This window comes from Colias croceus, chromosome 13 (assembly GCF_905220415.1).
Source record: "Colias croceus chromosome 13, ilColCroc2.1".
In the NCBI taxonomy this organism is placed as follows: Eukaryota; Metazoa; Arthropoda; class Insecta; order Lepidoptera; family Pieridae; genus Colias; species Colias croceus.
In genome coordinates this window covers 1027365-1045606 of record NC_059549.1, presented here as the reverse complement: position 1 = coordinate 1045606, position 18242 = coordinate 1027365, and the positions used below count along the sequence as shown (strand labels likewise).

The following is an 18242-nucleotide window of genomic DNA, read 5'->3' as shown; positions in this document are numbered from 1 at the left end:
GGAACTTACCATCCATACTAATATTATAAATGCGAAAGTAACTCTGTCTGTCTGTCTGCTACTCAATCACGCCTTAACTACTGAACCAATTTGCATGAAATTTAGTATAGAGATATTTTGATACCCGAGAAAGGACATAGGCTACTTTTTACCCCGGGTAATAGGATAGGTTTTATCCCGGAAATCCCACGGGAGCGAGAGCTATGCGGGTTTTTCTTTGGCTGCGCGGGCGAAGCTGCGGGTGGAAAGCTAGTACCATATAAATTCATTAGAAAATCTGTCCATTGTGTGCAGTGATAACACAGTAGGTAAGACTGATAGAAAGTCAGAGGTTCGAAGGACAATAAAAGAAACAATTTAACATTTTTTAAATTTGTATCCACTAAATCAATTATCAGTGACGATCGTAAAAGCAATTTTTCCAGGAATGTTAAAAGATTGACATCTTCCGAATTGCACTAACCAGCGTATTGAATTACGGTGGGTACTATTTTATAAATTAGCCATATTATAATATTTATTATTAAATAGCTTAGTACCATAGGTCGACTAGCACCATGACTTCACATGCCAACACCCCCCAGATCAAACAAAATATAATATGTCACCTAATTCTGAATTATCATGATCGCCTATGTGTACAAGTTAAAAGTACTTTGCATATAAACAACATAACTATGGATAAGGAAACATATTTGTTGTACAGTATGGATTACTGATCAATAATATATAGTATGGTCACTATGATAATATTTTGAATGGATGTACTGTAACTTCGTCAGTGTGATTTGATGATGAATAAATCAAAATTATCTAATCTGATTATTTTCTAAAGCTACACTTTTCTGTTAGTGTTCATTATCATATATTGATTTATATCTCATATTGATTTGATATATTTAAACTGAAGAGAATTTGTTATATTATATCGAATAAAAAAAAAAAAACTTTATATACAATTTGAAGAGGTCTAAAAAAGAAATTGTGGATAGTATTCTCGATAAAATGCTTTCCCAGAAATCCATATCCTGTTTATTCGGGGACGTTCCCGGTGTTAATTTTTCTCCAATATCTAAATAATGTTGGTTTTCTATAGTATACGGCATCCATTTTGCTCCCATACTACTGTCTGGTGTTGGATCACTGAAAGAAACAAAATTAATGCTTTAAAATACATTTACTGAAATTTTGAAATTGATTTTTTTGTTTCATAAAAAAAGAAACAAGACGGTAAATCCTTACCCAAATTTTGCAAAATTCGTCCACAACATGGTTACTTGGTCAATCATTTGGTAAGTTTTCGAATTAATATCTACTTTAGTTAGTGCAATTTTACAAGGAAAAATGTAAGATAAATCATCACCATGTGAAACAGTAGTTCTCCGATCAGATATAAATTTACCCCCAAGTACTCGAGCAAAAATGTTCCGTTCAGATTTACACGAAAACGTGTAAAAATATAGCTTATTCTTATTTCTCTTAGCACATATTTTCTGCCATGTCACTGCGGCATATACAAAGTATATCATACTGAGGCATCTCAGTAAATCATCAATATGTTCCTTAGAAACTACTCTATCTTTTAAATAATACTCCTTGATTTTATTCCCGAGTTCTATTCGTTTCAGCAAAGGAAGGTGTATCGTCAAATCATACGGTACATAAAATTCTATTAATTTGTTGGCTTGCTCGATTTCTTTGTCAGCGTTACATCCCATTGCAAAATATACAATTCCTTCGTCCTCCGTGTGTCCATTAATAACTTCAACACCTTCGTGAATGCCATCTTTCAAAACATCATACATGTTTTCTCCGTTGCTAAGAAAACACTCTTGACCGAATTGTTTTTCAATTACAATTCCAAAAAATGTTTTAGGTGATGTTCTAAAATATTCAACGTATATTAGTGGCGCTGACTTTTTAACAAGAGCTTCAGCAGGTATGTTTTTAAAGAATTTTACTATCTCGGCATCGTTGTTGGACATACAACCTAATTCTCTAGCAAGAAGTATAGCTCTTTCACGTGGCTTATGTGTTTGTACCCATGGACAGAGCAATGTTCCACTTTGCATTATAGCTCTTTTGAAAAGACCTTTGCTCATTGGAGATACCAAGTGTAGTGACACACTCGCCGCTCCAGCGCTTTCACCGAAAATAGTCACCTTATTGGGATCACCGCCAAAACTGTGTATATTACTCTGTACCCACTTGAAGGCAGCTACTTGGTCTTTCATTCCTGCGTTTCCTGGTATATCTTCAGTTTCAAGGCAAAGGAAACCGAGTACTTCCAAGCGGTAGTTTATTGTGACAAGGATAACATTATGTTTTACTAAGAATTCTGGACCGAATAAATCATCGTTACCACTGCCAGATACAAAACCACCCCCATGTATGTATACCATGACAGGTAAGGGTTCTTGAGGTTTAATATTTGGTGTGTATACATTTAGATAAAGGCAATCTTCTTCGCCTTTCGTTTGTAATGTTTTCAAGTAATCGTATTGACAACATACTGGGCCGTGCTGTTTAGCCTGACGTACTCCTGTCCATGGTGTTTTTGGTTTTGGTGCCTTTAAATAAGAAAAAAGATAAAAGAAGACAAAAGAAAAGAGTGCTTGATTTCTATACATTCTCATTAAATTATGAACTATTTTTTTAAATTGGTATCCAGAATACAGATAAGAAAATTTTCAACCTGTCTCATTTGAAATTAAAGTGGAATTTCAACATCACCATGATTGTAAGAAAATTTAAAATTAGAAATTGTACAGCGTGTTTGTTATAACTTTTGCTTACTTGAAATCTCAAATCTCCAATAGGTGGCTCCGCGTAGGGAATTCCCTTAAAGCAATAAAAGTGATTTCCGTAGACATTTTCTATTATTTCGCCTTCCAATACACCTTCTTTCACTTTTACTTTAACCATTGGCTCGCAATCTAGACACGATTTGAAAAAAATACAGAAAATATAGCGTTCTTATCTATATTTAAAATAATTATAGTTGTCGTGATCATAAATATTACGATTTACATGTAACATCATGAACTAAAAATAACTACGCATATTTTAATAAAAAATATAGAATATAACAAGAAATTGCATATTAATAATCATGAAACGATTAATAAAGAAGATACCTATTATTTATTATAGGTATCGAAGTTGTATTTTTAATTTATTCAATACTTACTTTAATTATTATTTTAAATGGTTTTCTTTGTTCCGCACGACTAACTATGAACGTTAAATTAGTTGCAGTAGTATAAAACATGTTATTATGAGGTGCATTTGTATTGCACGCCTCATAAGCGAAGCGTTGAGGTGGGTACTACTGTCACTTCGCGCAAAACATCTGATTTTTCAAACTTAAAATGTCTTTATGTATCATACATTGCACTTGTAAGATAATACATACACACACATATTAAGAAAAAACACTATTTTTAACATTCATGATATTTTTGATGTCATTTTTGTTATTTAAACTAGTTAAAAACAGTTTAAAAAAGTTCTGTCTTGGACGTCCGTGTGTCTGTATGTGCGGAGGATTTTCTTGTTAACACGATAGCGACCGAAATACTTTACTAATCGAGTCTTTTTTTTTCTCTTACGCTTGAGTATGCTCAGGAATAGAACCCTTTCATTTTTCAGGGTCTGATTCGATGTGGTTTAATTGTTATAAAATAAACAAAAAAAAATATCGACTGTTCTCCATAATTTTAGTATATCTATATATATTCTTTATTTATTTATTTTTTTTATATTTATAGTGTACTCAAAATTCACCATTATAAACTCGATTCTTTATACTATAAGCCAAGGTTTAAAAAATAAGTTGGTAGTCAGTCCCTTAAGCCTGCGCAGATTCACATCTAGGTGGGGCCACAAGAAAAATAGCTCAATTATTACGGTACCGCTTTCTTTACTTTTCCAACTGTTTTATTTTATTTCTTTTTATATTTATAGTGTACTCTTTATAAATAATCAATTTTATTGTAAAGGATGAGATTATGAGGCGTGCACTTTTGGATTTTCCAAACTATTCTTTATTGCAATTTATTGTATAAGAAACAATATGCTGCCAGAATGATATAACACAATAATTAGCGGCGTCCTTATCACTATGTAGCGATCCCTGCTGCTGCCAGGCAACGGAGAGTAAAGTAAAAAAACGAAATATGTGAGGTAAAAAAGCGAAATACGTATTATGAAAACTTTTATGATAATAATTATATGTATAAACCTTTTATATAAAAAATATCTATAATTGTCTTGGTTCTGGACAATAAGTGTTTCTAAAGAGTCTTAACTATACTTCAAGTACAGGGTCCATTGTTATAACATTTTTCAGAACCTTTGAGCAAAACTAAGAGGATCGCACAGATACTGAATGTACCCCTAAAATAGTAAGGTGAGGTCATAAACCACGTTTTATTACCTCTATATATTGTTACGAGACAAAGTTGAGATTAACCGGTTGTTTTACGATCTGAGGTTTAAATATAGTTGTACAATACATATGCCAGTATGATACGCAGTGCTTAAAAACAATTTTATCAAAGTAACGATGTTCATACGGTTTTTATTATTGAATCTCTTACTTTAATTTATACTAATATTGTTAAGCTGAAGAGTTTGTTTGTTTGAACGCGATAATCTCGGGAACTACTGGTCCGATTTGAAAAATTCTTTCAGTGTTAGATAGACCATTTATCGAGGAAGGCTATAGGCTATATATCATCACACTAAGACCAATAGGAGCGGAGGCACGCGAGTGAAACCGCGGCACAGCTAGTAAGAAATAATATTTAAATGAAAGTGAAAACCTATGAAATTAATCTGTAAATATCTGGTATTATAGCTTCCAAATACAGAACACAGAATTCAGACGTATTTCGTTAATTTCGGTTAACACATAGAATAAGTTTTGTCCCAGAAATCCCACGGGAACGGGAACCATGTGTGTTTTCCTTTGAAACGCGGGCGAAGCCGCGGGCGGAAATCTAGTATCATATAATATCTGAAATTCTGCTTTTATTCCTAAATCTTTACTTACAACTAAAAGGTCAAACATCTCGTAACTTGTTTTAAATGGTTAATAATTTTAGTGCACAGAACTTAATATAATGGTTCTATAGTAAAGGTTTATTTAATTTGTCGACTCTGGACCAACTACTTTTAGGCAAATTCAATTGTTTAGTTATGTTTACCGCTCGAGGGCATTAAAAGTTTTGCGAATAGAATTATTATTTCATTCGGGGAGATGTGTGGTTTAAAATTATTACGTGTGTAGCTTTTGTGGGTTCTGAAACTACTCTAGTCTGAAATTAGTTCTATCTTATTCTAAAAGTGTAAATATGAGTATAAATTGACGAGTTTTTTTGAAAGTGAAACTTTTATTACATCGTCTCAAACTTTTGGTCTGTGTAGCGCATGTCGCGTGACGCACGATACGTACGATAATTATCGTACAAATACGATAATTTTTAATTAAATGTCTATAGTGTGAAAAAAAGTTTCACTTTTACCGTGGTTTCATAAAACCACACAACATTTTTTTTTAATAGGACTTGATTTTGAAGTTATCTTTTGTAAAGTTGCCGACTTTATTAAATAGTATTATCCATATATGCTCTCTATTAATTATTATAGATAAAAATCTAGTTTTATTTAAAAATTACAATAAAAAATCTGATATTTTTTTAAATTCCTTTGAAGTCCTTCTCCGATCCTCTGTGAAAACCATCTTTCATCGGTTTCCTACTTGTAAGACAAATTACTAAAATGAATCAAATAAGTCAAATGACTAATCACATTTTAAACTTAAAAGAAGCAACCAAAGGATGTGAAAAAGTCCGTCCAAATGACAAAAGACACGGAAGTGAAAAATTCTAACAAAACTTCCAATTAGCAAATGTACTACAAAGTCTGAAGAAAAACCACAATCCTATCAGGGAAAAGCACATAAGAGGGACATTTCTTAGAAGTTTAATTTACCCTGGCCCAGATAATCTCCGTTACCTTTGGGTCAAACATTTAGTTGTATTTAAAGAGATTAAAGCAAGGGTCACCCTTAAGTCACTAGCTTACGGTTTTCTACAGAAGTTATTCGGGTGACAGAAATTTGAAATGGTCGAGTGTGGGTCGGGGTAATTCATGTTTGTAACTGCTTGTTAATATTACGTATCGTGTTGGAAGTTGAATGGTGCATTCTAGGAAAGTATGAATTGTATGGCAAGTTGTATTTTGATTTAATATTTATTTATACTTAACTAGCTTACCGCTCGCGGCTTCGCCCGCTTTGTCTAAAACCTAATAAATTATATACTAAAACCTTCCTCTTGATTCACTCTATCTAATAAAAAAAACCGCATCAAAATCCGTTGCGTAGTTTTAAAGATTTAAGCATACAAAGGGACATAGGGACAGAGAAAGCGACTTTGTTTTATACTATGTAGTGATAAAACTCAAACTAGGGTACGTTCAATCATTTCTGTAAAATCAGGATCTTTTAAGTTTGTGGCCTCAGGTTATAGATGTTAATTTTAACATTCTAAATGTTAATTTGTAAAAACTGCTAAAATGTTTGAATATAAACATTGTATCATGTGTCTCACATTATATTATAGTAGTATAGGTATTAAATACATAACTAAAGTACACACTACACATGAATAAACGAATTAAGATCATGAACAAGATGGTTCAATGATAATTGAAATGAAACTTCTTTATCAAACTCAAAAACTCAAACTCAAACATTCATTTATTCAATTAGACTACTATTTAGTAGCACTTTCGAATCGTCATTACATAGATAAGTATTTTTTAAATTTACCACCGATTCGGAAAGCAGTATCTATGGAGAAGAATCGGCAAGAAACTCCATAGTTGCTCTTTTAACATCATGTCAATATTACAATATATCGATACCTCAGTTCCAAAGTGTAACAATTCAGAAACAGGTATTCATGAGATAATTAGAAAACTTAATGACTATTGATACTTTTATTAATTTATTCTTTTATAGTTATTTCGATATTCTAAAATATATTATTTTTATGAAAGGTCTAGGTAGGAACACTATTAGGTGAAGAAGAGAAAGAAAATTATTAAGAGTTTCACCAAGTTTTCACAGTTTTTCTTTAATTGTTACTGTATGGAACTAAATTTTATTTCATTCTAGAGAAAGTTATTCCAAGTTATCCACTTTTGTATATAAATATTTAATAATCTTTATAGTAAATTTGAAATAAAACAATCATAATTGAAATCAAAATGTTGTTTTAATTACTTAATAATTAAAAGAAATAGATTTTTTTAATCTGAGTCATCTTCCTGAGTTCTTTCTTCAGATACTGTAGGTAGATTTTCATAAAAGTTCCAATGAGCTTGTGGAATTGCTCCTGATTTGCATAAATCTAATAAGTCCTTTTTCTTCAATTTTGAAATACCTGGTGGATTGTTGTATGCTGGTTTTAACTCTGTAATTGTTGCTTGTTGCCTTCTCGTCCTTCTATCAACATCAATTACTTTGAATTCATCATCAAAGAAAGACATTTTGTAAAATATCTTGTTAGGTTCATTTTTTTTTAGTTGAACAATGTGTACATTACTCCATTTAACAGCTTCTCCTTGACTGTTTTTTGTGAAATTATCTGTGTTTTTGACAAGAGATTTAATGTTTAAAAAATCACGAAACTCGTTGGTAATGTAGGGTTTACCATTCTTTTTGGCTAGATTGATTATTGGGGTTAGCTGTGTTGGAACATACAAGGGCCCACCCTTTAAGCATCTTTTTTTCTCGCGTTCTATCAGGGCATGCATAGCATCCCCCTCATTTTGTGTATGTCCTACCACAAAAAACTTGTGGGTTATTGACTCAATTTGTGTGTTCTTGACAACATAAGAATAAAGTGCCCACATAAACTTATTCTTATTTTGCCCTGGGCAATTGTCGGAGTAGAATATGACATCCTTGGCAGTAACATGATCCCTTAGGTACTTCATTAAACAACTGCCTATCTCATTCACACCTCTATTGGCCAGTCCTTCATGCCAAAGAAAGCAGTATCCTTGCTTGTTGTTTATCTCGTAAATTGTAAAGTTATAACAAGACAGTCTTCGTTTGTAGAAAAAATCGCTTCTATCTCCACTGGGAACAGTTTGAACAGCTTGCAAGTCAAAACACGAAACTACAGTAGTGCTGGCACATGATTTTAAATCATTTTCTTTTTCTATGCGACTTTGATTCTTCTCATTGATGTGATAATTATAACTCTCTTCTTTCTGTTGCTTTTCTTCAACGGATAGATTTTTAAAATTATCACAAAACCCACAGATATCTTTCTTCGGTTGAAAAAATGAGATATTGTACTCAGTGTTAAAAATGGTTTCATACAGATGTTTTTTAATAGGTTGAATATTTTCTTCTATGCACTTTTTAAGATACAATCTGTACATTTCTGACAAATTCAAATCCCCGTTTAAATATTTTCTTTGAGTTCGTGCTCGACAGTAGTGTGAATCTATGAGGGGAAATTGTTCTATATGCCTTCTAGCAAAATTTTTTCTTTCTTCTTCAATTCTTGGTCTACCAGAATTTTTATGACCACCTCTTTTATCTTTCTCTAGAAACCCAGTATTTGATATTTTCTTTGTAGCTGTATGTATGACTCTATTATTTATGTCTAATGTATTTTTGAAAAATGTCTTGCAAACTTGCACTCTATTTTTTTGTATGTTAAAGTAATATCCATTATTGTATGTTCTCTTACTTCCAGGTTTTATCATTGTATATTTAGGCTTGATAGGTTCAATATGTCTAACTAAAAACTCACGTTGTTTTTCAACATCTGATAGAGCCCAGTAACTCAAATGAATTTGTTGCCTCTCACTGTCGCTTATTTTTGATGAGCATTTAAGCCTACATGTTTCAGTACAGCTACTTTTTACTTTCTTACCAGAAATTTCTTTACCAGAGCTGGTTGTATAACATTGGCCAGAATTACGCTTTATTTTTCTAATATTTTTATGCCAATTCATAGGCTGACGCAGCCGTTTTTTAGATTTCACTGGAGCATGAATGGTTGTATCATCTTGTCTTGAACTTAATGTTGTAATACTGACAACAGATTGAGGAGGAATGTCAGGAATTTCGTCTGTTGAAATATCAGAGGATTCAGGAACGTATAAGTCATTTGAACCATCTGAAAAGTCTTCGTCAACTTCTGACTCTTCTGCTAATATAACATTGTTTAACAGATTATTATGATGCACTATTTGTGAACTAGTTCCTTCTTCCAAGACAGTATTCTGAAAATAAGATAATAATATTTAGAATTCACGTATATTTTATGTTATATAATAATTTAAGAATATAAAAACTCTACCTCAAAAGTAAGTACTATGCGGTTACTCTCTGATAGAATAGAATCACTGTTGCACAATTCGTCGTCGCCGTCTTCCTGTAAGAAAATAGTTGAGTATAATTTAACAATATTTACAAACCCAATTTGATAGAAAACATAGCATAACTTTGATAAGACTCTTTACTTACTTTGTTTTCATGATAAGAATTAATGTTATTCTCCTCGTTATTTTTGTTAACCAGTTTTAAAATACGCATAGATCTACTTTCGTAACACTTTTTATGCATGTTTAGCTATTTTTCTTATTTAAACAAACACGAAAACGAGTGGGTTTTAATTTTGTCAGCGGAATGACAGACAACATCATGCATGTGTCAAAAGGAAAACGTCAACCAGAAATCGCAATGTTGCCAGTTACGAAAAGTAACATTTCGATTTGTTACTATAAAGTGTAACTATTTTCAGTTCCAAAATGAAACAAATAGAGTTGTTACTGTATGAAAATAAAATAATCTCACGTTACGAAAAAATATTGGGTGTAACAATTGAACTGCATTCAGTTATCGACTTGTTACTCTTTGGAAATAGTGCGTAATCGTTTTGGGAACAATTTCTCACACTTATCTCCAATTCACTAAATTTCGAATTTGTTACACTTTGGAACTGAGGTATCGATATGAAACTTATATCTAACTACATAATATATCATAATATGCCAAAGAACTGTCCTGTGGTTTTTACGCGACAACCCTCCATGGGTTTTTATCGTCCATATATTCCTGAATACTGTAGTACGCTCTCTGAACTAGTAAATTTTTTATAGAAGTTTCGGGGTTGGAAAAAAATACCTAAGCGTAACATTTTTTCGTTACGCGTGACATTTTTCCGTTACGCGCCATCTTTTTCTTATTCCTACCACGCGTGATTCGACGTATTTCTGTAAAGTTGCATATAGTAAATTATTTTTTGAAAAATAAGGTCATAAAGAAGTTTCACTTCTTACGTGTTTACAACTAGTACACGCACACATTTTTTTTCTAATAAATAATAGTGTTTAAAAGAAAGGCTATGTATATTAGCATAAACTTATTTATGTATGTATAGAGCTGCATAATAAACTGGGTGGACTAGTCAATAATAAACTTAATAACTGCGGAAATGAAACGTTACGAAGAGAAAATTGTATTAGCGGCGGAGTTAGAAAACTCTTAGCTGTTATGAATTCGATTGCATCTACTGGAAAATATATTGTATACTAGCTTTCTGCCCGCGACTTCGCCCGCGCAGTCAAAGAAAAACCCGCATAGTTCCCGTTCCCGTGGGATTTCCGGGATAAAACCTATCCTATGTCTCGGGATAAAAAGTAGCCTATGTCCTTTCTCGGGTATCAAAATATCTCTATACCAAATTTCATGCAAATTGGTTCAGTAGTTAAGGCGTGATTGAGTAACAGACAGACAGACAGAGTTACTTTCGCATTTATAATATTAGTATGGATTGTGTTATGAAAATAGTGATTAAATTTATGTTTATCAAATAATGTAGTTTGTAACCTATGTGTTATTAAAGGTACCACAACATTAAATAAGGTTTTGTTAAATAAGATATTGTTAAATAATACACTTTTTTTTAAATAGCTTTTAATTCTCATATAAAATACATAACAAATAAAAATACAATTAGTTGTGTAACAGCTGACAAAGTCTATCTTCTGCTTTCGCTCACTATACAGAGTGTCCCACTATTGGTATACTAAGCGCGAAGGGACTTATAGTTTTGCATATCTGCTGATCACGTAAAAAATACTTACAAAATACACACAACAAAATAACGTCAAAAATTTTTACCTAAATTTTTCCTGAAAATCCATGTTTTCTTCTCTAGCTTCGCGCAGCCGGCATAACCGCGGGTTGCTTGTTATGGGAGTACACTGTGCACATAGTGTTTTAAGAATTCATCTGTTTGAAAAAAAAAAATGCGTCTGGAATTTTATTAGCAGGTATTTTTTACGAACTCAGCGCATGCAAAACTATAATCTCCTTTGAGCTTAGTATAACAACAGTGGGACACCCTGTATAATTTTGATTCGCATCAATACAGATACCTAATAAAATGTTTTTTGCATTCACTTCTATGTCTTTCTTCATCTCTAACGTTATTATGTCCTTATAAGTTATCATTGTAAATACAAGGGACTTCCAGATGACATAAAAATCCCTTCCCAGAATTCGAAAACATCTTCATTTAGATTGCTTCCTGGTACTAAATGTTGACCAATATCCATGTATGCTTTGTTTTTCTTATCATATTCCTGCCAAGTCGCACCCAGTGATGAATCTGGAGTAGGATTCCTGTAATTGTTAAATAAAACATTTAAAATCTGTTAAATATATTTTAGATTTCCACCCGCGGCTTCGCATGCGTTTTCAAAGAAAAAAGAAAAAAGAAAAACCCGGATAGTACCGTGGGATTCCACGCGAACGGGATCCGAAATAAAAAGGTTAGCCTATGATGAGATATATCTGGGTCTTCAGCTACCTACATACCAAACTTGATTGTAATCGGTTCAGTAGTATTTACAACAACAACCATCCATCCTCACAAACATTTCGCATTTATGTTATTAAGTAGTAGGATAATTAAAGATGTTTTTTTTTTCAGTTCATCAGACAATGTACCTGATTAAAAATAGAAATTTAACAGTAAAATAAATCAACTCACCCATATTTAGCAAAATTTGTGACCAGGCGACAAAATTGTTGAACCAATTTGAAACTTTCAGCATTTTTGTCAGTTGGAAGATTCCATAATTTTGGATTAAACAAATACATTAAATCATCAAGATGAGCTGCGCCGGTGACTTCGAACTCCTTTCCCATGTTTCCTATAACATTTCTCTCTGATATTGTTGAAAATCTATACAAATAAGTTTTGCATTTCCCTGTATCTGATAAGAGTTCTAAGAACTTCATAATTGGGTACACAAAGGTACATTCAGACCAATACCGAATAATTTCATTTGTTCGTACATTTTTATCCAGACTTTTACTCAAATAGTGCTTTTTAATAGTGTCCGCCGTTTTTAAAATAGTTTTTGGTGTAGCAGTACATAATATTTGTTTTGGGACGAATATGTCATCATATTTAAAATATGTTGTTATAACGTTCTTGTCCAATAAACCAATGATGCATTCTTCACTTGTGTAGCCAATCATCACTTCAACGTCATTGATATTACCGCTTTTCAATATTTCCTCGGGTTCTTTCGGTAAAAACGCGTTATGTCCAAAATTCTTTTCTACAACCGCTGTGAAATGGTAGTGTTTTAGATAATTTCCATAAACTTCCTCAAGACCAAAAACAATAGGACTCGTATGCACGAGCTTCTCGACGGGAACATTTTGTAGAAATTCTAAAAGCTCTTCAGGATCCTCCGTTTCTAAGCCTAATTCTTTTCCAAGTACAAATGCTCTTCTTCTGTTTTCAAATGGGAGGGCCCATTCACAGAATGGTGATCCACTCATTACGATAGCTCTTTGAAATAAACCTTTTGATAATGGCGATAGAACATGTAAAGCAGTGGACAATCCTCCAGCGCTTTCGCCAAATATTGTAATGTTGTGAGGATCACCACCAAATTGCGATATATTTTCATTGACCCACTTCAAAGCAGCAACTTGATCCTTGAAGCCTGCATTACCAGGGACGTCCTTCGTAGCCAAACATAGAAATCCAAGAGCTTCTAATCTATAATTGATGGTGACTAACACGACGCCTTGTTGGACGAGGAAATCTGGTCCGTACTGGTCATCGTTTCCAGATCCGCTTTTAAGACCGCCTCCGTGGATGAATAACATAACAGGTAATGGCTTAGATGGTTTGATATCTGGAGAATATACGTTGAGGAATAGACAGTCTTCACTCCCAGATAGTTTTTTGTTTGTAAATATGTCTAGTTGAGGACATATTGGTCCATGTTCTGTTGCTTTTCTTACACCTTCCCACGGGAGCGGCGGCTGCGGTTCCTGAAAATATAAAGTCCACATTGCATTATTCAATAAGTTAAAATAAGTTACTTATCATCGCTAAGGTTTGTTTTGATTTCCACGATTTAATTTTTTAGTTCCATTGCATTGTCATAATATTATTATGAACGGTAAGCATTTGTGAATTATTATTATTCGTAAAGTGTTTAAGATTTTTTAAAAGCTTCTTAACATTTCCTAAATTCAAAGGCATTTTTAACCGACTTCAAAAAAAAAGGAGGAGGTTATCAATTCGGCCGCTATGTTTTTTTTTAGATATGTATGTACACCGATTACTCCGAGGTTTCTGAACCGATTTACGTGATTTTTTTTTTCGATGCGGGATGGTGTCGAATTGGTCCCATAAACATTTTATTCGGATAGGCCCCGTAGTTTTTATTTTATGAGCATTTTTGTCTGTAGGTATTTGTAAATGTTGCAAGTGCAAGTTTGAAGTCGCTTGTTTTTAACGCAGTTATCACTTATTAGATGCTTCATTAGGTACCTAAATACAAAAAATAATCATATTTATATCTATCTTTTAAATTCTAAGTAATATAGTGATAATTCAATATCAACGTTTAATGTTACTGATAAAGAGCTATTCAAGAATAGATACGTCGTTGTTTACATAATATTATCATTATATTCATAGAACGAAAAATATTTTACGGATGTTTGATGCTCTTTCACGTCAATACGATCAATATTTAATGAAATTTGGTACAGAAATAGCAAATAGCCACTAAGACACTTTTCCTGTGGGTATTGACCGAGGAAAACCGCGTGCGAAAATGCGAAAACTTATATGTACCGTATTTAAATACAATAAAGTTAATTTTTAAATAATAATAAAATAAATAAAATCAAATTGATGGAAATGTGTAGGTATAAAGTCACACGAGCAGAGTCACATGCACCAAGCTATGCTATGCTAAGCTGTAGTGTATTTATTAACCTTAATATTAATTTTTAATTGACATTGACCTCTGAGTATCATTCTTTTTAACTGTTGAGACATCCAGTAGGTTTTGACATTCATTTTGCTAAGTCGGCTATTTTCAAAGGCTTTGCTTGTTTCAAATAGTTGATATAATTCAATCATACAATCGATAAAAATATTACGAGCTTAACAAAAACTAAACGCAATAAAATTTTAACTCCATAGGATATTTTTCTAATAAAAAATTTACTTATAAAAATGAGTGAAGATTCATCACTCTTTCGAAAGAGTGAAGATCAATTTTGTATATTGGATACAAAAAAGGTAATGTAATAAAAAGATGCAATTTTTGATTGCAATGATAAATTTTTTTATGTTTCATACATTTTTTCCTCTTTATTTATAATCACGGTTATGTTGTTTGTATGTTTATTTTCTATATGATTTATTTTCTATATTTTCTACTAGATTTCCGCCCGTGGCTTCGCCCGCGTTTGCAAAGGAAAACCCGCATAGTTCCCGTTCCCGTGGGATTTCCGGGATAAAAACTATCCTATGTGTTAATCCAAGTTACCCTCTATATGTGTGCTAAATTTCATTGTAATCGGTTCAGTAGTTTTTATGTGAAAGAGTAACAAACATCCATACATCCATACAAACTTTCGCCTTTATAATATTATACATATATTAGATATTAGATATCTGCCAATGTGGACGGATTTTAATGGTAAAATTTGGCATAGAGTTGACCGATAAGTCTAATTTAATATAACTAACTCTACGTATTATCTGTTATCGTATTTATTTATTCATATTATAGGTATATCTAAATATATGAAATTTAAAACCTCTATCTACTACCTGAAGCCTGTGAAACTAATATGTTTAAGTTTTTTTTAATTTATATAATAGATATTACGAGGCACGTCAAAATTTAATTTTAATATTCAGGACAATTGTATTTTCTGGGGTTTGGTTTTACGCTCGTGTCACGCTCACACATACCACGCTCGCTGTAAAGTGTTCGAAACGTCGGGAAAATAATATAATGAATAAATCGCGTTTAAATTCCGTTAAAAAGTCTTTAATTTCTAAATTCAGGACAATTTTCACACACGGCACGATCTGATCCCATACTAAGCTTTCGCTTGTGTTATGGAAACCAGGTGGCTAATAAACATAATATAATATAATTTTAAATAAATACTTATACAGATAATTAACACCTAGATACAAAGCAAACATCTATATTCATCACACAAATATTTGCCCCGGGTGGGAATCGAATCGAATCGAAATAATAATTTCAGACAATAGATTATTATTTAAAACAACTTATAATGACGTAATATTTTTATATATGCATTTTTAACGTAGTTATATGAAACAAGACGAATGAAGTAAACCAGTACAGTATATACTAGTTGTACAATTACATTATTTGCTTGGTCTTTGACCTTAAACTTGTCATTCAACCGTGCAGTCTTGATACTATACATATATGATATAATTATCAATAAAAATGCAAGGCTCGACTCATTTTTTATATTGCACAACTCAACGGAATATAAATTTCAAACATATATTTATCTAAACGTTATTTATGACTATTCATCCTCATCAATGCAACGTACAATGACTGGTTCAAAAACAGTTTGGTTTTGTTCGTAAAAAAATCGATAAAAAATACGATTAAATCACGCAAGATGTAAGCCGGCTTGACGACCTTCACGCTGTTGCAATACCTACATTACAAAACATATTTATACCTGTTTAACGTGTTAAATAAATGCATATTTTATTATAAATTACATTTGCCTGGGTCAGCAATGTTTTTTTTCGATTTGTCCATCAAATTCGTGACAATAAAATATCTTAAATATATGTTGTTAAATCTTATTAAATATGCTTTTACCCGTTTGCCTCGGTTGCCTGGAAAGATTACATTACTAGTCTAGTAGGTAAGGGCATTTTATATTGATCTTTCCTAATTTTTATAACATTTTTTTAGTTTTACTCATGAAAATATAATAAATTGTTAGCTCTATGTAAAAATTTTTTGAGCGCAGTGGAAAATTGAACCTTCGATATTTGTCGAAGGTAGAACCTCTCAATAGCGGTTCATGCATTTTGGAGTTATAGCGTCAGGTAAAACCCGACTTATTTTTATACATTTGATAAGTAAATTTATAATTTATTTATCACAATTGTTGTACGCTTTCCCATCGGTTCCATTTTTATTTCCGTATTGCTTTTGACAAAATATAAACATTTTAATTATTAACAATAACATTTTACAAAAAAAAAAAAAAAACAATTGTTGCCTTCTTACAATGTAGGTACATTACAGATTCAACGTACGTTCAAAAATATAAAACAAACAAGGATACTATATAAGTAGAAACACATCTTTTCCGGCATGAAATTAGTTCCTACCTATATGTTACACGTATCATTATTTACGTCTGCTATATAGGTAACTAGCTTTCCACCCGCGGCATCGCCCGCGCAGACAAAGAAAAACCCGCATATTCCCGTTCCCGTGGGATTTCTGGGATTGCGTCATATCCCGGGATAAAAAGTAGCCTATGTCCTTTCTCGGGTATCAAAATAGATATTTTGATACCAAATTGCATGAAATTTTGTTCAGTAGTTTAGGCGTGATTGAGTAACAGACAGATAGTTACTTTCGCATTTATAATATTAGTATGGATTAGGTGGGCTAGGTACTAATTTAACTGCTATTATCTATATAGTTATTTTTGTAAATACCTACTTAGTCATAACTGCAAAAGTTTTGATGTACAGATGATTGTTTGTAAATCAATCACGCAAATACAAATCAGATCGATTATAATGTATGAAAATCGACACACATATAAACTATATTAGCATATACGTATAACTTAGTATCAAACGAGTAAAACCACGAACACAAACTATACAATAAACTACATACCTTAAATCTCAGCTTTCCTAACGGAGGTGCGGCGTACGGTATACCTTTGAAGCTATAATAAAATCCATCTTCAGTCACATTTTTTAATTTCTCCCCTTCTAAGCGACCCTGCTTAACTTGTACTATAACCATATTTATTTATTTATTATTATTTATATAGGTTTTTACAGCACGTGTGTATCAGTCGACGGTAGAGCGGCGTATAAGTATGAAAACTAACGTAATTGGTCAAGTATATATTATTCGTTATCAGAGATGCTTGTTTATAATGACTGTCGGTTTTTGGAGATTTGTTTGGAAAACGAATCGATAGATGTTTTTATGTGATTATATGTGCTACGTTAAAATATATTATTTTCAATTAGCTTTATGGATAAAATTTGTGAAAAAAAATAACGCTTTTTACGTTTTTAGACGTAGGTAGTAGACGCACGCAGATTGCATGTCATTCATTTAAAAAATTATTTAACTAATGATTACACTGAAAAATTAATATTTTTAGATTTCCATCGAAAACAGCAAAAAGTGAGGTATTAGTTAATCGATTACGATTAATTAATTTTACATTATCGTAGCCATCTTTTGTATTGAAATAATTAATTAGCCCTTTAGCCCATCTAGAAATAATGACATTTACGACCAGGAAAGTTCGAAAGGTACTTACAATTTCACATATAAATGTGATTCATTTGGAATTATTTCATTTGTATAATTTGGGACATATTATGCGGTTAGGGTTTCCATTGTTAGCCCTTCCTAATCATTAGGACATTCTTACATAGGATGAGCATTGCGGTTGAGGGTTTAGCCGTAAAAGGTATAAGACCCTATTAAATGCCCTATTGATAAAGTTTATGGATTATACTAGTAGTTCGTCCCGGTTTAGCCCAGATATTTATGATTTTTTAATCGTAATTCAGTTAGTTATTAATCTTAGATAAAAA

The 18242-nt window shown here is 32.2% G+C and overlaps 3 protein-coding genes across 3 annotated transcripts; all 3 read right to left on the bottom strand.

Annotated features, from left to right (window-relative positions):
* Window positions 1–835: 835 nt before the first annotated feature.
* LOC123697027 (esterase FE4-like) lies at window positions 836–2953 on the bottom strand. The gene is made up of 4 exons (XM_045643445.1): window positions 2797–2953; window positions 1243–2570; window positions 958–1143; window positions 836–845 (listed from the first exon to the last, which is right to left on the bottom strand). Exons 1-4 carry the CDS (start codon window positions 2923–2925, stop codon window positions 836–838), a joined length of 1653 nt encoding a protein of 550 aa, XP_045499401.1. The 5' UTR covers window positions 2926–2953.
* A 4314-nt stretch (window positions 2954–7267) lies between these two features.
* Window positions 7268–9750, bottom strand: LOC123696696. Its single transcript, XM_045643050.1, has 3 exons — window positions 9560–9750; window positions 9393–9467; window positions 7268–9315 (listed from the first exon to the last, which is right to left on the bottom strand). Exons 1-3 carry the CDS (start codon window positions 9656–9658, stop codon window positions 7321–7323), a joined length of 2169 nt encoding a protein of 722 aa, XP_045499006.1. The 5' UTR covers window positions 9659–9750; the 3' UTR covers window positions 7268–7320.
* Window positions 9751–11000: 1250 nt separating this feature from the next.
* LOC123696697 (juvenile hormone esterase-like) lies at window positions 11001–17481 on the bottom strand. The gene is made up of 3 exons (XM_045643051.1): window positions 17299–17481; window positions 12093–13396; window positions 11001–11722 (listed from the first exon to the last, which is right to left on the bottom strand). Exons 1-3 carry the CDS (start codon window positions 17428–17430, stop codon window positions 11548–11550), a joined length of 1611 nt encoding a protein of 536 aa, XP_045499007.1. The 5' UTR covers window positions 17431–17481; the 3' UTR covers window positions 11001–11547.
* Window positions 17482–18242: the final 761 nt, after the last annotated feature.